This window comes from Uranotaenia lowii, chromosome 3, assembly GCF_029784155.1.
Source record: "Uranotaenia lowii strain MFRU-FL chromosome 3, ASM2978415v1, whole genome shotgun sequence".
Lineage (NCBI taxonomy): Eukaryota > Metazoa > Arthropoda > Insecta > Diptera > Culicidae > Uranotaenia > Uranotaenia lowii.
The window spans coordinates 15262150-15287261 of NC_073693.1; the positions used below are offsets into that span (position 1 = coordinate 15262150).

Sequence of the window (25112 nt, forward strand, 5' to 3'; positions counted from 1 at the left end):
AGTAAAGCCAATTTTATGCCATGTTAAGCCAATTCTGACAATTCCGAAATCTTGAGCAAACCAAAGTCGGCTAAAAAGCTCTAAGCTTCAACATCTTTGAAGATGGTTTGTATTCCAAAGCTTCTTCAAGAGATTTCTTTATAATCTGAACTGCATTGTTATAAAACTATCGTTTGAAAACCGAATATTACGAAGATGTGATATGGATGTGAAATCCACAAGCTAAAAATATTTTTTTACATCTCATATTGAGAAAATCCTCAAATAACTTTTGTTTTACATGTTCAGAAGAACGATTGAATATAATGTAAATGTTTTAGCGTTACGTAATTTTCATAGGGGGTGAAAAAGTGCATTTTTTGCGTTACGTAATTTATGGATGCCGCCTTACGGAAGTTGTAAAAATGAATACATTTGCAGTGGTCTGGTGTACATATATTGAAATTATTGTTTTAAGTTGTTATAACTTGAATTCACAGAACCTTCAAAAAATTTGGTGGGGGGGGGGGGAGGGGGAGTGTGGTTGGGGTTGCTTGAAAAAAGAAGAATTTGATATTAGTTCCGGCCTTTTACAATAATAATAAATTCATAAGAATGTAGTTGATATTAATCAGATTAAGATTTTTTGTGCTTAACTGTCGAAAAGAATAGGTTGCAAACATCACTTTGGAATTAACTCAAAAATATTTCCATCAATATATTTTTTTTGGAATTGAGGAATAAGTTCAGGTTGTAGCAATTTGAAGTACACGTGAACAACAGAAGGAAATTCTCATTTCCTCCATGCGTCGCCGAACTGTGTCACAAGAGGATCTACTTCCGGTGCAATTTGCATGTATAAAATTTCATCCTCTGTTCACGCCCATAATTAGTTTGCAAAAAAATCAGCAGCCGGTCCCAGAGTTTACGGTAGTTTGACTTTTTTCGACTGTTATTGTGTTTCGGTCAGCGGGATCAAACCACAAGGGACCGCATGGCAGCAGTTTGGGAACGCTGGATTTTTTTTTTCTTTCTTGGAAATATTCACCCCGCGAAATAACTGCATTCTGCAACACAAAAGTTCAAAAGCTGCAAACATCCCGAAGTAAGTAGCAGCCAGCACGTTTGCATTCGCAAGGAGTCATTAGTGGTCATTTTGTCTGGAACTGGTATTTTCCATCATAATTTGCGTTCCGTTGGACGAACTCATCCATCCATCCATTCCGGCCATTCGTCCACTTTTGCTGGCCTTGTCTTCAAACCCAGTTGATAATAAAGGTGAGGTAGAATAAGTAAGAGATGCACCACAAGGTTGCGTGCTTACAACCGGGCAGGGACGAAGAAGTTTTATCTTACCACATCGGCATGGTCCAGGAGGTAATTTCGCGTTTTCAGGCGAACTTAAAGGGCAGCACAGGAGAGCAAAAAAATGAAACAAGACCACTCCAGAAGTTCCAGAAGAGGAGCTTAAGATCCACTCTGGGTCAGGGCTCTGGAAATGGGCGCGTTGGCCGAGATGCATAGCGAAAAAAAAAGCTTTACTAGTAATGATCACACTACCCACTGGAGTTGCGCTACTTCAGATGCTAGAAAAATTCCATTAATGCCCGCCCATGGAACATTTCGCTGGTGAGGGTCAATATCTGACAAATTGTTGGTTTTACTTGGAAGATATTAATCGAAATAACTGTTTGAGTGTGGCTAATTTGCGGAAGACAATGTTGGGTTTTCTCTCTTTTTTTTTGCTGGTGCCGCACAAACGAATGATTGATTAGATTAGACCGCAAAATTGTTTCAGTTAATCTACTTGTGATGTACGATGAAATTCAAGCTTTGTTGTAACAGTGGGTAAGTATGATTTCAAATTAAGATTATCGAGAAATCATTGATTCAATCTAGTTAAATATATTACAGAACTTTTAAAATCATTGAAGTTAAGAAACCTGAGATCGGATCACCAATTTCATCGTTGCATAAGAAATAATTTTTAAATAGTTCATAGTTCGGAATTGAAAAAAAATCAGGTTCATAATTTTGAGTTTGTTTTTTCAAATTTCCAATAATTGAAAAAAAGTTAAAAAAAATTTTGGTCTATTATTTTTTAATTCAGCAAAAACTAATAAAAACTCATGACATATTCGTTTTTAAGTTGTTAATTTTGTAGTGGATATGTGTTACTTTTTTAATCTTTTAAATTCGATGCTTGAACAGAAGATGGTTTTTTTTCTCCAGTGAGTGGTTAGAAAAAAAATTGCAATAATTGACGTTTTCCAAAAATAAAAAAACTTTCTTTTCAGTATCAGCAAAGCTGGGCCGGTTATGACACCTTTCTATGGCGATCGTCAAAAATCGGATGAAAAAATTCAAAAAGGTTATTAGCCTTGAGAAACAGTTGATGCAAATTATGGAAAATTGTGAAGTATTCCGAGCGAAAAGGGGATCTTGGAAAATCCCACCAAGAAAAACTTTTAAAGCAGCTGTTTTCGATGATTCTATTTAGAGTTTTTTACAGAAAAATATGAGCGAAAAAAGGTTCTGTTCGAATGAAATTCATGCAGTTTGAGGTTTCTCATCTCTTTAGATCGATTTAATTTGAATCATAAAACAAATGCGATCATCTGTAACTACAATATCTTCCATGAAGATGGTTTTTTGCGAGGAGTTTGTATAATTGTTTGAAAGCATATTACTTTTGTTTGGTCTGGGATGTCAACTTTTTGGAAAAATTCTATATAATTCAATATCGCTAAGCTATAAAATGTTCGGCGAAGGGTTGTCCTTATTGCACCGCTTGGAAAAAATCTCAAAAATCCTTAAAATTTATGCAAAAAGGCAACAAAACTGATATGATCACAAAACTTTTTAAACTGTCTTGATTCTTAGAGTTTTTCTAATAATTGAGCTAAAAATGGTACATTGAAAATGAAAAAAAAAACACTTTAAACATGTTTAAAAATATATTTTTCATTGATTTCTTAAAATAACATTTTTAATCAATGAATTTTAAATCTCGACTGGACGAATTTTTTAAATTCCAAGAAAATTAACAACGTAGGATCAAGACTAAGAGCCTGAAGCTAAGCTATTTTTTTACCAAAGAATACTTTTCTATAAACGTAAATTCAACACGAATCAGACTATTGGTTAGAAGGCAATTCATTATAAGTTTAAAGTAAGATTGCCAGAATTTTTTCAGCACGTATCGAGGCAGGATAAATCCGGCCAATTTCATCAAAAATCTGGTAAATCCAGGCATTTGATTTCAAAATCGTCGACCAAAAATCCAAGCAATATCCGGTCTGGCAATAATCGAAAAAAAATTTCATCATAACTCATCAGCAGTTTTTAAATCGTATTTTAAGCTTTCAAAAACATTTCATGATTATTTTTATAAAATTTGGTCCAAAAATATCGATTTGAACGCATAAACAGAATTTTTCACAAAATATTTAAATTTTATCTCATTGATCATGAAGCGTTTTTAGGAAGCCTAAAATTGGATTTAAAATCTGCAAATGAATTTTTAAGGGAAAAATAATGCTTAAATTATTGTTATCTCAATTTTTATTGAATACTGCCCGGATTAAGGGTTATTAATTTTGGAACCAAATGCCCGGATTTTGAAATTTTTTTAGATAAATCTGCCCGGATTTGCTCAGTCTGAATACGTTCGGAAAAAAATCTGACAAGCTAAGTTAAGAGTTTAGCATCCATTGCAGAAACCATATCATTTCGTCTTTAGTCCAACAATATTAAAAACCATTTCTTGATTATTTCTTATATCTGTCACGAAAATATTGTTTTTAAGGGCTTGATTTTCTTGATTGCATATAGCATTTTTCAGTGTGCTAGACGAAACCTGAAAGAAACTCAAAAGTGTTTTCAAGAAACCTTCGATCTTAAAGGTAGCTCACCTAACTACATGTTCCTTGAATTAGAAAAGAACGAAGAATATTTTTGGCTAGAAGTGGACCTGTTCTTAAAGAAATTATTCGCTAAGAGTGAGTTTTCAAAATCATTTTTTGTGCTATATATATCAATCAATCAAACGAAGTAAACTACCTCGTCTTAAGCTGTCCTAATTTTTCCATATTACAAAAAGTTCCTTAAGGAGAATGGGCAATTTGGTTTTGGGATGTAAACGGATCAGTAATATACGGTTTGAAAGATCTTGACTAGACAAGAAGAAGTGTACTGCACATCAGTGTACACGAAGATACTAATTTTCATACATTTTTTCTCGATTCGAAAGATTTATGAGGATGAATAACTGTACATCTTTGAACCGTATTTGAATGTTTCAACTCAAATCAGGACTACAAAATTCAAATTCAGGATTGAAAACAAGTTAATCTGGTTTTTACTTGTGGCAATCAACTGAGGTCATTAAGTGGAATATAGTTGTACAGTAAGAATAAAAAATGGTTTAAATATTGAGTCAAAATAAAAGGATAAGGTAGGTTTGAAGCTTCAAAAGAATAATGAGGTAAAATTTCTGTTTATTTTTTTCCCCAAGATGCTATATCCAGAACTTTATTTGTGATTAGGTAGAGCGATTGAATGCTATGTACTTTATATGGCGACCGTAAAAAAATAGTTATAGACTAAAAAATTGGTTACTTATGAACAATTTAAGGATTTAAGGTGATTGTATTAAAAAATATAACAATAGAAGCTCAAAGAAACCAGGAATTGTATGAAGTAAGTTTGAAAGATCAAAAAGATTAAGTATGTATAAAACATCAGAGACGTGCAACAGTGAAACTTCTGTAAAAGCCAATATTCCATATGAAGAATCGTATAGTCTAGAAAGTAACTAGAGATTAAAAAAAACCTTTCAAGAGAGATTTTGCAAAGCATTGCAAAATTTGCTGAAGATATCGCCACTAGCTCATGGAGCGTATAATCAACTGCCTAGCGAAATGGGAATCAACTTTACTCACTTTTCCAATCCGTTCACCTTTCTTGGCCAACAAACAAACCTGCTTAATTTTCAAACATTTTTCGAAATATCGACTCGTTCATATGAACAACTGTTGAGGATTAGGAGACCGAATCAGATCACATAATTCTGTGCTGGTGAACATCTAATCTGACAATATTATTGAAGATAACAACTTTAAAACAATCATCATTACTGGTCCATACTAATTCAAAAAAAAATTGTCTGTACCTAAATTAAATATGCACTTCACTTGTTTGCAGTTTAAGTTGTCTGAAACCATTCAGGTTGTTAACTTTTTCGAGAATTTTAAGCATGTATTGTGTTCTAGCAAAGGCATAGATGTAAGCTTAATTATTAACCTTCCAAAGCCGTTCGCAAAATTTCCGTTCAAATCAATTTTAGATAAATTTGACCTGTAGTTTACGTACGTTCTCCTGGCCGCAAATATTGACCGATTTCGAAGAATTTTAATTCATTGTAAAGATAATTTATTATAATTTCTCAATATTGAAAAAATAAGTCGAAATATTTTACGAGATCACCAGTAGCTGATTCCGAATGAAAATAGTCCCGAAAAAGAGCTCTTTTTAGAATGCTTATAACTTGTGACAGATTCAAAATATTGCGCTGATTTTATAATATTTGGAATTGTCAAGAATAAATCTATCCATGGATGTATAAATTGTTGGTAGTCCAAAGGAAGTTTTGGCCGCTATCCCGGAACTTCCGGTAGAAAAAAATCTTACTTCAAAAAAATCACCCAATTTTGGCTTTGCATTGCTGTATCTCGCTTACCAATGGAACGATTCTCTGAATTCAAATTTTAGTTTTTTTCGTTAACTTTATTATTATTTTCGTAGAACATAGTTGGTTCCTCAAAAATCTCAGTTGTTCAGTATATTGTAATGAAAATCACATATTTTTTGTCATTTTTCAAACTCCCCCTCATGTCGGTGGGTTTACGGGATTTTGTTAGCATGATTTCTCTAAAATTTGAACTCAAATTGGTCACTTTTTATATACCTAAAGATTCATTAGAATCTCCTCTTTCGATGGACATACTTTTTGTGTGGTGTTTTGAAAATTTGTAGCACCGTTTTTCGAATTTACTGAAAGCTGTCAGATTTCAACCAGATTGGCCCACATTTTCAGCAGGTTGATGTACAAATCTCGCACCCCTCACGTAGCCACGGGAGAAACAAATCCTTTAGCTCTCTTTTTGTCGCTCACCAAATCTACCACCCAACTCAGCAGGAGGAGGAACTGCCGTCTCGCCGCGTGGTTTGTTGATTGATTGTGCTGATGCTGATAACGAAATGAATGCTTTACTGTTGTAGGTATTGCTTGAACCTTTTTTGATATACATATTATATTATAAATATTTTAATGGATTGGACATTTCTAAAGTTCACGTCGATGATTTCAGATTGCAGATTTCAGGTTTCAGATTTCAGATTTCCGATTCAGATTCAGATTTCAGATTCAAATTTCAGATTCAGATTTCAGATTCAGATTTCAGATTCAGAATTCAAATTCAAATTCAGATTTCAGATTCAGATTTCAGATTTCAGATTCAGAATTCAGAATTCAGATTTCAGATTTCAGATTAAGATTTCAGATTCAGATTACAGATTCAGATTTCAGATTCAGATTTCAGATTCAGATTTCAGATTCAGATTTCAGATTCAGATTTCAGATTCAGATTTCAGATTCAGATTTCAGATTCAGATTTCAGATTCAGATTTCAGATTCAGATTTCAGATTCAGATTTCAGATTCAGATTTCAGATTCAGATTTCAGATTCAGATTTCAGATTCAGATTTCAGATTCAGATTTCAGATTCAGATTTCAGATTCAGATTTCAGATTCAGATTTCAGATTCAGATTTCAGATTCAGATTTCAGATTCAGATTTCAGATTCAGATTTCAGATTCAGATTTCAGATTCAGATTTCAGATTCAGATTTCAGATTCAGATTTCAGATTCAGATTTCAGATTCAGATTTCAGATTCAGATTTCAGATTCAGATTTCAGATTCAGATTTCAGATTCAGATTTCAGATTCAGATTTCAGATTCAGATTTCAGATTCAGATTTCAGATTCAGATTTCAGATTCAGATTTCAGATTCAGATTTCAGATTCAGATTTCAGATTCAGATTTCAGATTCAGATTTCAGATTCAGATTTCAGATTCAGATTTCAGATTCAGATTTCAGATTCAGATTTCAGATTCAGATTTCAGATTCAGATTTCAGATTCAGATTTCAGATTCAGATTTCAGATTCAGATTTCAGATTCAGATTTCAGATTCAGATTTCAGATTCAGATTTCAGATTCAGATTTCAGATTCAGATTTCAGATTCAGATTTCAGATTCAGATTTCAGATTCAGATTTCAGATTCAGATTTCAGATTCAGATTTCAGATTCAGATTTCAGATTCAGATTTCAGATTCAGATTTCAGATTCAGATTTCAGATTCAGATTTCAGATTCAGATTTCAGATTCAGATTTCAGATTCAGATTTCAGATTCAGATTTCAGATTCAGATTTCAGATTCAGATTTCAGATTCAGATTTCAGATTCAGATTTCAGATTCAGATTTCAGATTCAGATTTCAGATTCAGATTTCAGATTCAGATTTCAGATTCAGATTTCAGATTCAGATTTCAGATTCAGATTTCAGATTCAGATTTCAGATTCAGATTTCAGATTCAGATTTCAGATTCAGATTTCAGATTCAGATTTCAGATTCAGATTTCAGATTCAGATTTCAGATTCAGATTTCAGATTCAGATTTCAGATTCAGATTCCAGATTCAGATTTCAGATTCAGATTTCAGATTCAGATTTCAGATTCAGATTTCAGATTCAGATTTCAGATTCAGATTTCAGATTCAGATTTCAGATTCAGATTTCAGATTCAGATTTCAGATTCAGATTTCAGATTCAGATTTCAGATTCAGATTTCAGATTCAGATTTCAGATTCAGATTTCAGATTCAGATTTCAGATTCAGATTTCAGATTCAGATTTCAGATTCAGATTTCAGATTCAGATTTCAGATTCAGATTTCAGATTCAGATTTCAGATTCAGATTTCAGATTCAGATTTCAGATTCAGATTTCAGATTCAGATTTCAGATTCAAATTTCAGATTCAGATTTCAGATTCAGATTTCAGATTCAGATTTCAGATTCAGATTTCAGATTCAGATTTCAGATTCAGATTTCAGATTCAGATTTCAGATTCAGATTTCAGATTCAGATTTCAGATTCAGATTTCAGATTCAGATTTCAGATTCAGATTTCAGATTCAGATTTCAGATTCAGATTTCAGATTCAGATTTCAGATTCAGATTTCAGATTCAGATTTCAGATTCAGATTTCAGATTCAGATTTCAGATTCAGATTTCAGATTCAGATTTCAGATTCAGATTTCAGATTCAAATTTCAGATTCAGATTTCAGATTCAGATTTCAGATTCAGATTTCTGATCAAAGTTTCTGAATAAAATTTCAGAATATTTGTTACTTAAATCATAGGTTTTGTTTCTCTGGCAGTAGACACTGCTTGAAATAAAAGAAAAGAACCATGATAACATTCAAAACAAATGTAGGTATCACTGAAGAATTCTAATGATAAAATATCTAAAAAGATTCAAGAGGTTTATTTCAATTTGGAGAAATAATCTTTCTCTATTTTAAAATCAAAACATTTACTACGCAAAGAGGTATCAGCATGAGCACAATCAATCAACAAACCACGCGGCTGGCGAGTTGGGCAGATTTGCCCTAGCCATCAAAACCCGAAAAAAAACACGCGGCGAGACGGCAGTTCCTCCAGCTGCTGGGTTGGGTGGTAGATTTGGTGAGCGACAAAAAGAGAGCTAAAGGATTTGTTTCTCCCGTGGCTACGTGAGGGGTGCGAGATTTGTACATCAACCTGCTGAAAATGTGGGCCAATCTGGTTGAAATCTGACAGCTTTCAGTAAATTCGAAAAACGGTGCTACAAATTTTCAAAACACCACACAAAAAGTATGTCCATCGAAAGAGGAGATTCTAATGAATCTTTAGGTATATAAAAAGTGACCAATTTGAGTTCAAATTTTAGAGAAATCATGCTAACAAAATCCCGTAAACCCACCGACATGAGGGGGAGTTTGAAAAATGACAAAAAATATGTGATTTTCATTACAATATACTGAACAACTGAGATTTTTGAGGAACCAACTATGTTCTACGAAAATAATAATAAAGTTAACGAAAAAAACTAAAATTTGAATTCAGAGAATCGTTCCATTGGTAAGCGAGATACAGCAATGCAAAGCCAAAATTGGGTGATTTTTTTGAAGTAAGATTTTTTTCTACCGGAAGTTCCGGGATAGCGGCCAAAACTTCCTTTGGACTACCAACAATTTATACATCCATGGATAGATTTATTCTTGACAATCCAAATATTATAAAATCAGCGCAATATTTTGAATCTGTCACAAGTTACAAGCATTCTAAAAAGAGCTCTTTTTCGGGACTTTTTTAATTCGGAATCAGCTACTGGTGATCTCGTAAAATATTTCGACTTATTTTTTCAATATTGAGAAACTAGAATAAATTATCTTTACAATGAATTAAAATTCTTCGAAATCGGTCAATATTTGCGGCCAGGGGAACTTACGCAATCTCTCGGGTCATATAGACCCGAACAGCCTAATTACGGATTTTTTTGAGCGAGCACTTCCGGTGGTCACAGGAAGTTGCCTAGTACTACAGATTGTGTATTTCGTGATTCCCCAGGGAGGTTTTTAAAATCAAATTTTTGCGATTTTTTCTCGAAGAGTTATGATGATTTGAATGTGCGCTTCGGGTCATATTGACCCGAATGACTTTGGAAGGTTAACAAAACTTAATATTAGATTTTTTTTTGTTCAGATTACATTTTTCCAAATTATCAAACTACCACTTTCACTGTGTATATGTAGCGTGTGTATGTAATAGCAGGCAGTAAGCAAAGCACAGTTCTCATTCAATGGGTTTCCCGTTCCTTCACTCCCGTTCCCTTTCCCGTTTCCATCGCAAGACAAAGGAATGCATTGAAAGGAGGCCAAACGCCGGGAAGCCGCCGTTGTACGTTTTTTGTGATTGATCGGTGACAGAAAGCCTATGACAAATATACCTCGTCCTGCATGAAGCTCGAATAGTACACTGGTTAGAATGTCGGACTGGCAAGGCGATACAATTGGTGATGTGAGTTCGATTCTCACTACAGCGTTGTGGTTTTAATTTTTATTTTCTTGTTTCTGGGATGAATCATCCAATAGGAAGGAAATCCCATAAAATGATTTTTTTGTTTCGCTTGAATGTAGTCCTTATGCCAGTTACGGTTTTTCAAACATACCGTCTTCGGCACAGTGCACATTTCAGCGCATTATCGGCACAGAGATTTGCTAAATAGGCATTGGATTTTTGCAACCTCTTCTATGGGTGTAAAAATCCATAAAAGCTGTGAAAAAATATCTGGAATCAAGAATGTGAACTGTTACTTTGACGAAGTTTTTTTTTAAATAACATTGCTCAAAACTATGATCTTTTATGATCTCACAGTTAGGATCTTTTACGTGACAGTTTTTTCTTTGTTTGTAGAATAAAATCAGGTCATCGAGGGCAAAATTTGAATGTTGAAAAATCTTTTCGAAAATGAGCACAGAAGAAGGATTTTAGGTCTACAAATTTAATAACGATTCAACGTCAAAACCTGGTGTAAGAATAAAATGAAAAATATGCAGAAATAAAAATCAAATTTAATAAAAATAAAATAAAATAAAATAATAGTTGTATTTGGCAAAACTGAGGATATATAAAAAATCAAATTCTATTGTAAAGTTAGTTATTTGACAACACTAGTTAAAAAAACAAAATCACTCATTGATCTATTCTTGTAACCGTCAGACGTGTCTGAGTGAATCTCTGAATTCTTTTGAGATCCGTAAGAATCGGAATGGATCAGGAAGCGCATATTTTCAAGGCTGCTGCTGATTGTTTATTATGATTTGACCTTCCGGTGAGAAAAGATTAAATTTACTAAGGGAGAACAGATTTTTAAGGCTGCTGCTGCACATTGTTTGTTGTGATTTGGCCTTCCGGTAGAAAACGATTTTAAAGGCTGCCGCTGCTGATTGTTTGTTTTGATTTGGCCTTCCGGTGGAAAAATACGGATTGGATTAGAAAGTGCAGATTTTTAAGCCTGCTGCTGTTGATTGTTTGTTTTTATTTGGCCTTCCGGTGGAAAAGGCGGAATGGTTCAGGAAGCGCAGAATTTAAACCAGTTTTTACTAGTTGTTTGTAATGTTGAATTGTAAAATTAAGATGTAGGATATTTGAAAAATAAAATTTTGTTTTGTAGAAAAACATATTATTATCTGTTATTAAATGTTTCTTTTGAGAAAAGAGGTGAGAAGGAATATAGAGATGAGATGAAGGATATGCTGAAAATAAAGCAAATTAATAAAATTAAAATAAAATAAAAGTTGTATTTAGTAATCTTCAGTGTAAAAATTAAAAAAATCTATGGCAACGTTAGCTATTTTGGCAACACTGGTTAAAAACAAAACAAAGGCAGTTATTTAACTATTCTAGTGAACAAAAGACTTGTCTGAGTTAATTTCTGAATTCATCTGAGATTCGTAAGTATCGTAAAATCACGTCAATGGCGTGGTTGGTAGAATAAAGACAGAGAGCGCTGCTACGAAAAATTTGTTTCTTTTTCGTCCTCCGGTGGAAAGACGGATTGGAACAGGGAGCGCAGATTATTAAGGCTGCTGCCATGACCAAAATTGTCTCTTATTCAGCCCCTGGAAAAAGACGGATTGGCTTAGGAATAGGAATAGGCTGCAGCTATTGATAGTTTGTTTTGATTTGGTTTTCCGGTGGAAGAGACAGATTGGTTTAGGAAGCGCAAATTTTTAAGGCTGCTGCTGATTATGATTTTAATCAAATACAATAAAAATTAAAAAAATAGTTGTATATGGCAACCCTGAAGATATATGAAATGAAAAAAAAAACTATGACAATGTTAGTTATTTTGGCAACACAAAAACATTTAATAAAAACAAAACAAAGTCGGTCATTGAACTATTCTTGTGAGCGACAGACTTGTCTGAGTGAATCTCTGAATTCTTCTGTGATTCGTAAGAATCGTAAAATCACGACAGCTGGGAAGACAGTAATTTACAAAAAAGTATATTTTTCTCTCTAAAAGTTTTTGCTGTGATTTGGCTCCATACTTCCAGTAGAAACTTAATTGATTACGAATAGTAGCATCAGTTCGAACAAAAAGAGTTTCTCCTAGAAAAGGGTTCAATTCTTTTTCGAACCACAGGAAGTTGATGGTCATTCTTTGGTTCGATCAGAAATAGAATTTTCATTTCTAATAAAAAAAAAGGGAAAAAAATGTTTTTGTTTGTAAGAAAGATCAGTGAAAAAGTTAAAATCGATATACAAATTCAAATTATTAACAAATGACCAAGATTTAGTTATGCAGGTACTTGGTCGATTTTGGCTGATATTATCCTCTCCGTATTAAAAAAAAGTGTAAAATTTCTGTTTTCTGTAAAACACGAGTTAGTTTTTTTTTGTCTCACTTATCGTAAAAAATTTGTCGTAAAAATTACGTAAAGCTCTTCTTACTATTAATAAATATTATTTTGAGTGCGTCCTGCCGAAAATATTTCAAATTCAATTTAGCCGGTTTCTGCAAAAGGTTGCTCACCCTTGTTCTAGAGATTAGCTTGGCAGATAGTTTTATATGGACCGAAAATTCTGGCGTAGGTGATAATGATCAAAACAGAGAGTAAATGTCGAGAATTTTTTTAAATAGCCAACTGGAAGATGTCATCTCAGCTCAACCAAAACTCGCAATCAGAACCGAGAATTAAACAAATCTTGACCAAATCAAGTACTACAATAAATTCCGTGATCAAGCGTCTCAGGACTTTTATAGGACTGGCATGCCGGTGCAAAATTATTGATTGCTATCAACATTAAAACATTCCAAAGACTTAATCAAGAGTGCGCACTCAACCATTTTTCTCTGTAAAATATCAACTCTTTGCAGCTTTACGAGAAAACGAGGAAGGAGTTGGTACCTTGTCACTTCTCTACGCGTACGCATACGTACGTACCGGGAAGGTAACTCCGTAACCGTAACTCGGGTGTGATTTGTTGGAAGTTTTCAGTAAGAAAATTTCAAAATTGATAGTTCAAAGTTTCCCCTACTTGACGGTAGTCGGGAGCACTCAACCGGGGTGTTATTTTTACGCATCTTGCGTCCTTTCCCCTCGGATGCTTTTTTTTTTCTTCCAAGCATTCCTGGTGAGAGTTATAGGCATCCTCCAGCGTCTGACTAGCTAGTTGTTGGGGCCGATCAACTCGATAAACTTGTTTTGGGACCGACCGACGCGAGACGGTGGTATTTGCTCGGTTGCTTCTGATCGGAATCGGACCAACCAACCATTCGGAAGCGTTTCGATGTCCATGTTAGCCTTCGCCTCGTTTGCCGTTTTCCATACGTTTTAAATATTGTATAATTAAATTGGAAATTCCTTTATCGGTACTCCTAGCTGCGTTGCGTTGCGTTGCCAGTTAAGAAGAAAGGAGCCATCACACACGCACATGCTAATTGTTACCTTTTGCCAATCGACATAATTATGATTGGATGGAAGAAAGGGAAGGGAGACACTCACCTGGTCTGGCCGAAGGCCCGGAGGAACCCAAGTGTACTCTTCCAGGGCACAGCCGCTGTCGTCGTCGGACTGGGAATAATTATGGCCGCCACCGCCTCCTCCGACTCCTCCTGGTCCAGGAACTCCACCGACCCCTCCCGGGCCGCCCGGCAAAGGTCCTCCCATGCCCCCCATGCCGCCAACTGCCGGATGGTGTTGACCGAGGTGATAGCTGCTGGGAGGACCTCCTACTCCACTGCCGAAGGTTTGCGACGACAGCTGGTGAGGATGATGGGCCGAGGAAGGGGGAGGAGGAGGTCCCGAGGGTGACGGGGAATGATGTTGACTGCTCGCGCTCCCACTTCTTGGTGAATGATGATACATCCCGACAGGTGCTCCGGGTCCAGGTGGCATCCCCGGATAAGGTCCCGGATGGTGCTGCAGATGTTGCTGGGGTGGCAGATTACTCGAAGGCTGAGACAAGGCATGAGCGGCGTAAATGCTACGGGATCCGGGACCAGGACACTCCTGATGGGGTCCGTTGTTTGGCTGCAGTGGCGGGAGGAAGTCCGAAACCGAGGGGGACTGAAGCAGCGATTGAGGTGGGCCCACCTTGCCACCATGATGGCCCACGCCATAACCCACGCCAGGCTGAGGTGGCCCATGCTGTGGGGAATTTAGCGAAACCCGGCTGTTGTTGACGTCGTAGTCGTAGACGGGTTTCTGGTACGGATACGACATCGTTTGCTGATATTGATGCTGTTGCTGCTGCTGCTGAAGAGAGGTGGGATGAATCCTGCAAACGATAGAGAAGAAAACGATGTTAGAAAATTTGATTAACAGGAGGAGATAATCTAATAGATTTCAACAGAGAGCCGTGATGATATTGCGTGGAGCAACTAATAGGCGTAGAAAGGCCACGCCGCCATTCAGAGGCCCCAGATTTGACTGTGACTTTCAAAACACAGCTGGATTAATGGATTCCTCAAGCAGGGGGTGGTTAACTAACTGGGAAACACGGTGGAGTTCATTTCAATTATACAAGCATTTTTTATGTTATAGGAACTCGTTTGAGATCGAAATAGACTTATTTAGAAATCATCAGAAAATCGTTCAGCAAAAATGACAAAAATGACAAAAATGACAAAAATGACAAAAATGACAAAAATGACAAAAATGACAAAAATGACAAAAATGACAAAAATGACAAAAATGACAAAAATGACAAAAATGACAAAAATGACAAAAATGACAAAAATGACAAAAATGACAAAAATGACAAAAATGACAAAAATGACAAAAATGACAAAAATGACAAAAATGACAAAAATGACAAAAATGACAAAAATGACAAAAATGACAAAAATGACAAAAATGACAAAAATGACAAAAATGACAAAAATGACAAAAATGACAAAAATGACAAAAATGACAAAAATGACAAAAATGACAAAAATGACAAAAATGACAAAAATGACAAAAAATGTCAAAAAATGACAAAAATGTCAAAAATGACAAAAAAATGTCATTTTTCAATATAAAATTAGGAAAAAGTCCGATCCGGCCTGGTTGCTCGAATGTCTTTGAAAAAAGCCCTGTTTTCACCTGGATGTATTCACTGTACATGAAAAGTCATATTTAAAAACGTTGTGTTGTAATTAACTTTTTTTAAGAGTTCAACCAATTTTTTTTAACATGTTGTTAAAATCATGGAAGTTTTTTTGGAATCCTTAAACACCATTAAAAATCCACTGGTGAGTATTGTTGAAAAATTTCTATTTGTTTTTTTTTGTTAAATGATTCCTGATTTTTTATTAGAATTGTCCAGATATTGCCCGGAATTATGGTCGACAATGCTGATCAAATGCTCGGATATAGCTAGGTTATACTTTAAAATAGTCCGGACTTTCACAGCCCGGATACGTGCTGAAAACATTCTAGCATCCAAATTATAAGACGAAGTTGAGTACGTTGTCCGTCGTCATCTTATAATCCAATATGGGGGCTTCCGATAAACTTTTAAATGATGGAAGTGACTGAAAAGCACATGAAACCCCCACAATAGTCCGATTTTCCACTCACAATCACAAAAATCTGACAGACACATGATCAAACTTTGAAAAAATTATTACAAATGTAGTAAAAATATGGTAAAAACTTGGCACTGAAATGCAAAAAATTGACAAATGGGCTAGAACATGAGTGGCCAAAATTTTCAAAAGGTGGGCCGAATTTCAGAAATAATAGTGGCTGGTGGACCAAAAAAAAGTCCTGGAGTATTCAAAGAAAAAAAAAAACCGCAGATATTAATCGCCATGAAAAAACTTTTTACTCGGTAACATTGAGTAAAGATTCGTCTTAATAAATCATTTTTGTTACTAGCATATTTTTTACAAATTTTGCTCCATTTGAAAAATAATAGAAATATTATGCAATACGAAATTAATTATCCCTTCCAACTCATGTATTTTTAATCTCTTTAGTTTATCCATCTCAAAAATGTCAAATGTTGAATTGTTGAAAAAAGGTAACTTTCACAAGCTTTTGACATTTAAAAGATTAATTTTTTAACGAACTTTTAATCCAACCTTTTTCAAATTTTCCAGTATCTCGTTCGTTCAAAATCGTTCACTTGAGAGATTCATCAGTGTAAAACTGGTTCTAGAATTCTACTACCCATCTGCAAATTATGTCTAGTATTTATTATTGATTGATACAAGGTACGTTGCCAATTAAAGTATTTTGGGCTTGGTTTAATTCTCATAAATACAACCTTTTCTGAAAAAGCTTAGCAAAGAATAACAAATTGGAAAAATTTACAGAGTAAACTTTCGATTTTTTACATAAATTACAAAAGCTATCAAGTTTTGATGAATGCACGAAATTGTTGAAATAGAATTTAAATTACAAATATTTGAGGTTGTTGTAAAAGATTGATTCTAACTGTGATTTTTTTCGATATCTAAACGATTTCAATACGATCTTAATATCTTTCTGAGGCTATAAAAACTCCTGAATATTGAAATTAGAGTATATTTAAGTACTTTTTATACCAATGATATGATGACACCAAAGCATAATCGGAAAACATTGAAAAATGTGTAATGAAATTTAATGATAATGCTTCAAATACCTTACAATTTGTAATTGTAATTGTAATTGTTTTTTATTCAATGACAGTTACCTTTTTTTGTAAAATTATATGAGGCCCTCAGAGCCAAAGGGGAATAGATGCAAAAATGATCGATTTTGAGAAAAATAATGCCCATGTTTCAAATTATGTTTGGTGATTTTCAGATCTAAGTTTTGAATTTATCCAAAAGATATCTATATCTATTCAGACTCAAAAAGCGTTTAGTTTTCAGAACATGGCTTTTTCCAAAAAAAAAAAACTTCGCGGACCACAAAAAGTTGGTCGCGGGCCATCGTGTGGTCATCCATAGGCTTGAATAAGGTTATCAGAATTTTTTTCAACACCTAAACGGGCTGGATAAATCCTAACAATTTGATTTGAAACCCTGGCAAAACCCGGGCATTTGTTTCTAAATTGTCGACCAAAAATCCGGGCAATATCCAGGCAATTTTTTTCAAAATCCTGAAAACTCCACCAAAATCTAGATAAAAAACTTGAAATAATTTTTTTTCACAAAAACTCATCAGTTTATTTAATATAGTTTTTTAGGCTTCCAATCTTTCAAGATTATTTTAAAAAAATTCTCATAAAATTATGAATTGAACGCATAAATTTAAAAATGTGCAACACAACAGTTTTTTTTTTATTTATTTGTTAAATAAAGTGAACTAATCTGGGCAAAATCCTGGCTGTTTTCAATGAAATCCGGGCAACCGGGCTGGATCGGACTTTTCTCTTATCTATATATATAAAAAGCAATTTCTGTGGGTTTGTTTGTTTGTTTGTTTGTTTGTTTGTTTGTTTGTTTGTTTGTTTGTTTGTTTGTTTGTTTGTTTGTCCTCTATAGACTCAGCCGTTTTAAGAGCTAGAGAGCTGAAATTTGGCATGGATGCTCATTAGGACCAGGAATGATGAAAAATGTTTTCAGAATTTCGGATGACCCCTTTTGAAGGGGGTCGTCCATACAACACAAATATTGTTTTCACGATATTGACGTTATTTTTTGTCGGATTGTGCTGAAAATTTCCACGTGTAGGTCTTCAGAGATGAGCAATTGATTTGAGGTATTGCATGTTGGGTCAGGGGTCGGCAAAAGGGGTCGTCTATATGAACTTTTCACTGTTTTTGCAATATTGACGTTATTGTACATCGGATTCAAATGAAAATCTGTACACGAAAGTTTTTCGGGACGGGCAATCGATTTCAGGTTTTAAATTTTGTGTGAGGGGTCAACAAAAGGGGTCGTCCATATTAACTTTTCGCTATTTTTGCGATATTGACGTTATTATACATCGCATTCAGATGAAAATTGATACACGAGAGTTTTTAGGGATGGGCAATAGATTTCCGATTTCAAATTTTGTGTGAGGGGCAAACAAAAGGGTTCGTCCATATAAACTTTTCGCTATTTTGCGATATTGAAGTTATTATACATCGGATTCAGATGAAAATTGGTACACGAGAGTTTTGAATGACATGCAATCGATCTTAGGTATCAAATTTAATGTAAGGGACCGGCAAAAGGGGTCGTCCATATTAACTTTTCAATATTTTTGTGATATTGACGTTATTATACATCGGATAGAGAATAAAATTTGCGCACGGATATTTTTAGGGCCGGGCCGTCGATTGTCGGTATTCAATTTTGTGTGAGGGGCTAGTTAAAGGGGTTGTCCATATTAGCTGTTTGGTATTTTTGCTGTATTGACGTTATTAAACATCGGATTCAGATGAAAATCAGTAAACGAGAGTTTTGAATGACGTGCAATCGAATTTAGGCATCAAATTCAGTGTAAGAGGCCAACAAAAGGGGTCATCCATGTTACCTTTTCAATATTTTTGTGATATTGAGGTTATTATACATCGGATTGAGGTAAAAATTTGCACATAAGAAATATTATGGACGAACAATTGATTCCAACTGTCCAATTTTGGGTCAGAGGTCCGTTAAAAGGGTTATCCATATCAACTATTCACTGTTTTTTGTGATGTTGACGTTATTATGCAATGCATTGATTTGAAAATTTGCACACGGGAATTTTGAGGGAAGAACAATCGATTTCGAAGTTTGTTAAAGAGGCCAACGAAAGGGCAACTTTTTTGGCAATAATTTTGTATCGCATCGAGACGAAAATTCATATACGGGAGTTTTTTGGAACGGTCAATTGATTCCTGATTTTAAATATAGTAACATGTGATAGAAAAAAAATGATCGTCCATATTACGTGTTCAACATTTTTTGTAATTATTGCCTAACAATGCATCTGAAAATGCCTGGCAATTGACATTCATTCACACTGTTCATGACATATTCTAAATTAAATGCGAAACGGAGTTCGTATGGGATCAGCTAGTTTTATATAAATTATCCGAGCATACCCGGATAAAACCGGGCAATATGGTAACCTTAGGCTAGAATATGATAAAGTTCTTACAAAAATATGAAAAAATAATGATAAAATCTTTACAAAAAAAATGGCAAAAATCTTACAAAATTATGAAGAATGAGATAAAAATGTTACAAAATTCTGACAACAATATGTAAAAAAAACTGTCAAGATGATGACAAATACGACAGTAAAATCACAAAAGTTTCACAAAATATGACAAAAATCCGAATAGAATAATAAAAATATGTTAACAAAATTTGACAAATATTATCAAAATATGACGAAATAATCACAAAATATGTCAAAACTAAGACAAAACCATGGGATCATGATATATGTATTTTCAGTTAGCAAGTTAGTTGCCTTCTGAGCCGATGTCCGTAAGTTCGGGTCCAAAAGTAATCATCGAACAGATGTACCGAATAAGATTTTTCGACTTGAGAGAAAATATGTTTAACGATGAAATATGTAAAACGATTATAATCAAACAAAAAAAAAAAACAAAACTATTAAAAAATAACATTAACAATCAAATCAAAGCAACCTGACAGAACTATGACAAAAATACGAAAAATGAAAAAATGAAATTAAAAGAACAAAAATCTTTGTCAATTTTTTTTTATAATTTTTTTTTGTCACATATTAGTTACATTTTTATCATATTTGTGTCATAGCTTTGGCATATTTTTATCACATTTCTAATATTTTGGTCATATTTGTCATGTTTAATTAGCTATTATAGTAGTCATGTTTATATCACATTTATCATATTTTCCATGATGTTGTCAAATATTTGTCGAAGTTTTTTTTTCGAGTTTTGTTATTATAGTAAACTGACTATTTATTTTTAAAGTTTTGACAATTTTTTTTTATTTTGTTTTTACATTAATGTCATCCTTCACATTTTTATTTGATTTTTGAATATTTTGGACGTGGCTTTGTCAAATTTATCATTTTTTTTTCTATTTTTTTTTCATACTTTTATCACATTTGTCATATTTTTCTCATTATTTTGTCAGAGTCACGTATTTTTTTTTTTGTCGTAATATTGTTATTTTTTTTATTATTTTGTTATTTTGTTATTTTCAGTCATTTAGTTACAATATTAAAAAGTTAAGCGGAAGCCGCCATATTGGATTTCGAGATTGAGTCACTGAGAGCATTTTGAAGTTAGGCGGAAGCCGCCATCTTGGATTTCAAAATGACGTCAAAAATCCATTTTCTGATGTCCTCACATATTCTTGACACCGTGGCTCTGGGATTCGTTAGATTTTTTTACGCGGTTTTCCGGAATTCACGCGGTTTTTCGGAATTTACACGGATTGTTTGCAAAGATTTTCCCATGTATGATTCATTTTTGCGAAACACCGAAGTTTTTTTAGTGCTTCGTAATTCGCGTGCACTGTGGCCAGCCTTGTAAAATGGACTTGCGAAATTCATCCGGTGAATGAACAATTCGTCTCGCAATTCGCCTCGCGCTTACTGTGTTTGTACTCTAAAGCATTTTTAACACTACAAGACAGTTGGTCTCTAGTCAGTCTCAATGTCTCCCATTTTCTATGGGACTCACTGAGACTGTCTCATGTTTCGAACAACAACAACTTCGTCTCACAACCAAAATCGAGCATTCGTTGAGCTTAGTCTTCATCAACTCTGGCTTAAATCGAATCACGAAAAAATACTAGCGTCAGGTGACGTAATCGTTTTGATTCAAATAATATTAACGGAAACTTTTCCAATATTCAAAAGCCTTCAAATGGCATAAAATCGGACACATCAATCAAAAGTTATCTAATCGATCATTACTAAGTGCAGAACAAAATGGAAAATGCAATAACCTCATTTCGTCGAAGCCTCAAAGTTTTATAATAACATTACCTACTGTCTCTACGTTTACGATAAAAGGAGGAGAAATCTTTTATCAAGTTATTTCATTAAAGAACTACGAAAAATTTCACCCTGCCAAGAATTCTATGGCTGTAGTTAATCCAACAATCACAGCAATTGGACAATGAAGCTTACCGCTCGAATCAAGATGTGGATAAACAAAACCAAAATTAACTTCCGACTGGCGCCAAAGCTCTTCGTTCAAATTTATTAACCTACTCCCATATCGCTGGCAACGAAATTAAAATAATTCTCAACCTGCAAAACAAAACCGAATGACAGTTCCCATTTTGTCACAATCTCCACAAACATCAACATTCGTTCCCGAGAAGTCCTCCCGTGGAAAGAAATCGGGCAGCCAGGGGTAGCAATTAACTTTCGTCGTCGTCCAGTTGATTTTTCAGGTTTTTTTTCGGCTGGTAGGAAGGTAATTGCTGATTATCAGCAAAATGACCAACGAAAAAAAAACCCCTCCACAAACTATCCACAACCATTTTCTCGAACTCGAACAACAATAAAACGATGTCGGTTTGGCCCCTCGACGGTCGCTGTATGGAAATGAGGTCGCCAAAATTGCGACTGCCCTCTGAAAAACGTTTTGGTTGGTGCATATTTTAGGCATCCATCATATCTAGGGGTCCCTCGGTTGATGGAGCTAAATGGTGGGGGGTTCCTGGTTAGAGGATAGATTTATTATGTTTTTTTTTCGGACGGCAAAAGGTTGTTATTAGCTGTAGTTTTTTTTCTTGGTTTTGGGGACCGGGAAAGGTTGAGCGTGATTGCAGGCGTCACCATCAATTGGTCGGATGTCATCTTGTGCCAAATGGATATGCCATTTTTCTTTTTTTGAAAGTCACGTGAGGTCGGGTAGTTTTAAGTGGAAATTAGTCAGTCTCTACGTGTATTTTTTTTCTCTTTTAATCTGGTTGCTCTCCTTAATTTCGTACGGAGAACGATCGTTTACAGGCGAGATTGACGACTCCAAAAGATATAGCTACTAAGGGGAGTCCCACTCTAATTAAGTGATTAGTGGACGATGGTGTTTTCTTTAGTTTTCTTCCCCAAATCGTGGCGACTGGAGCGGCTTATCTTTTGGAGCTTGTCACGGTTTCGTGCGTCTGTTTCCAGATTGTTGTTGAATGTTTTCGGGATGAGCTTTCGGGGCAGTTTTGCCGAAATTGCCGATTACAATGTGGGTGAATGAGCAAGATTGTAGCGAGCGATTAGTGATTACATTAAAAGTGGGGTTACGACTCCAGCAACTAGAGCATGGCCGCGTTTGGCGCGTAGCGGATAGGTCAGGATAATTGCCCGCTGTATTAATTTTAAACGTCTCTTCCGCGATGAAACCCGTATAATATTTAGTCAGGTAATGCCAGGGAAGATGCCATCGATTAGTTCCATCCCGCCGAGTCGTGACATCTTCCCGGATCGGAGCAAATTTAAAAATAATACCACCCTTTCGCGCCCATAAATCCTGTACATAATTTAGAAGAAGGAATTCAATTACGATCGTGCCTAAACGTTTTCAACGCTTCCAATAGTTCAATTACGCATAATACATTATACGACCCTGAGACGATGCGCCATATCCATTTCATCGGATTGATTCCCCCTTACTTATACTTAATCTGCGTCAAGCACGAAATCCATCCACCCATTCCATTTCATCCATCAATCCAGACAAGCGAATCGAAAGTCGGGAAGCTCCCAACCTCTTTCTGGATGGGGATGGATCATGGGGATCAAATCCAACCTAATTACGGCAAGATGATGGGCGTACTCTGATTGTACACATCGACCCTCCTCTTCCCCCGAACAGATTCCAAAGTAAGTAGGCAATTTGACGTTCGTCATGTTGCTCTCGAAGTATCGAAGTTGAAGACGACAAGCAGAAAAAACGGGGAAAGAGAAAACAACAACGAGACCTCACGTTCTTCTTCGGAAAGTGCCATCGAAACTCATCTCGCTGGTCCCAGATGATGACGGATATGATACGGGTCACATTGAGCTTGGGATGCTGTGAGTCCCGGGCTTGGTTGGGGGAGTTCAAGCAGTTGTAGGTCAAATTGCGATACCACTGCGGCTCTAAAGTGATCCGAACTCGTCAAACTTGTGGGACCCAGGCGACCGGAATTGCCGCGGGTCAAAAAATGCTTTCTTGCTGACATGGGCATAAAGTTGCGATTTGCGTCATCACATAACAGGTGACTCAACTTATGTCGACCTGAGCTGGTTCTAATGAAGGGCTTAAAACAGTCATAAAGTTACTATCTGAATCACTTTGACAGCCGTTGGACAGATAATTTTCACATGAAAAACATATTTTAAATAAAAAAAAAAATTCCGTTGTTTGAGACAGCACGAAAAAATTGTCAAAATTTTCAAAAATGTCAAAAATGTCAAAAATGTCAAAAATGTCAAAATTGTCAAAATTGTCAAATTGTCAAAATTGTCAAAATTGTCAAAATTGTCAAAATTGTCAAAATTGTCAAAATTGTCAAAATTGTCAAAATTGTCAAAATTGTCAAAATTGTCAAAATTGTCAAAATTGTCAAAATTGTCAAAATTGTCAAAATTGTCAAAATTGTCAAAATTGTCAAAATTGTCAAAATTGTCAAAATTGTCAAAATTGTCAAAATTGTCAAAATTGTCAAAATTGTCAAAATTGTCAAAATTGTCAAAATTGTCAAAACTGTCAAAATTTTCTAAATTGTCAAAATTGTCAAATTGTCAAAATTGTTAAAATTGTCAAAATTGTCAAAATTGTCAAAATTGTCAAAATTGTCAAAATTGTCAAAATTGTCAAAATTGTCAAAATAGTCGAAATTGTCAAATTTGTTGAAATTGTCAAAATTGTCAAAATTGTCAAAATTGTCAAAATTGTCAAAATTGTCAAAATTGTCAAAATTGTCAAAATTGTCAAAATTGTCAAAATTGTCAAAATTGTCAAAATTGTCAAAATTGTCAAAATTGTCAAAATTGTCAAAATTGTCAAAATTGTCAAAATTGTCAAAATTGTCAAAATTGTCAAAATTGTCAAAATTGTCAAAATTGTCAAAATTGTCAAAATTGTCAAAATTGTCAAAATTGTCAAAATTGTCAAAATTGTCAAAATTGTCAAAATTGTCAAAATTGTCAAAATTGTCAAAATTGTCAAAATTGTCAAAATTGTCAAAATTGTCAAAATTGTCAAAATTGTCAAAATTGTCAAAATTGTCAAAATTGTCAAAATTGTCAAAATTGTCAAAATTGTCAAAATTGTCAAAATTGTCAAAATTGTCAAAATTGTCAAAATTGTCAAAATTGTCAAAATTGTCAAAATTGTCAAAATTGTCAAAATTGTCAAAATTGTCAAAATTGTCAAAATTGTCAAAATTGTCAAAATTGTCAAAATTGTCAAAATTGTCAAAATTGTCAAAAATGTCAAAAATGTCAAAAATGTCAAAAATGTCAGAAATGTTAAGAATGTCAAAAATTTCAAATATGTCAAAAATGTCAAAAATGTCTAAAATGTCACAAATGTCTAAAATTTCAAAAATGTCTAAAATGTCTAAAAAGTTTAAAATGTCAAAAATGTCAAAAATGTCAAAAAATGTCAAAAATGTCAAAAATTTCAAAAATGTCAAAAATGTCAAAAAATGTCAAAAAATGTCAAAAAATGTCAAAAATGTCAAAAATGTCAAAAATGTCAAAAATGTCAAAAATGTCAAAAATGTCAAAAATGTCAAAAATGTCAAAAATGTCAAAAATGTCAAAATTGTCTAAAATGTCAAAAATGTCAAAAATGTCAAAAATGTCAAAAATGTCAAAAATGTCAAAAATGTCAAAAATGTCAAAAATGTCAAAAATGTCAAAAATGTCAAAAATGTCAAAAATGTCAAAAATGTCAAAAATGTCAAAAATGTCAAAAATGTCAAAAATGTCAAAAATGTCAAAAATGTCAAAAATGTCAAAAATGTCAAAAATATCAAAAATGTCAAAAATGTCAAAAATGTCAAAAATGTCAAAAATGTCAAAAATGTCAAAAATGTCAAAAATGTCAAAAATGTCAAAAATGTCAAAAA

At 34.2% G+C, this 25112-nt stretch overlaps 2 protein-coding genes across 2 annotated transcripts in view; one reads left to right on the forward strand and one right to left on the reverse strand.

Annotated features, from left to right (window-relative positions):
• The window catches only part of LOC129750601 (electron transfer flavoprotein beta subunit lysine methyltransferase-like), a 324916-nt gene that overhangs the window by 226828 nt on the left and 72976 nt on the right, over nt 1–25112 (forward strand). The window lies entirely within an intron of this gene.
• The window catches only part of LOC129750599 (protein prickle-like), a 73875-nt gene that overhangs the window by 39961 nt on the left and 8802 nt on the right, over nt 1–25112 (reverse strand). The window contains exon 2 of the mRNA XM_055745563.1: nt 13657–14431. Coding sequence (XP_055601538.1) covers nt 13657–14431 — 775 coding nt within the window. The remainder of the gene's footprint in view (nt 1–13656; nt 14432–25112) is intronic.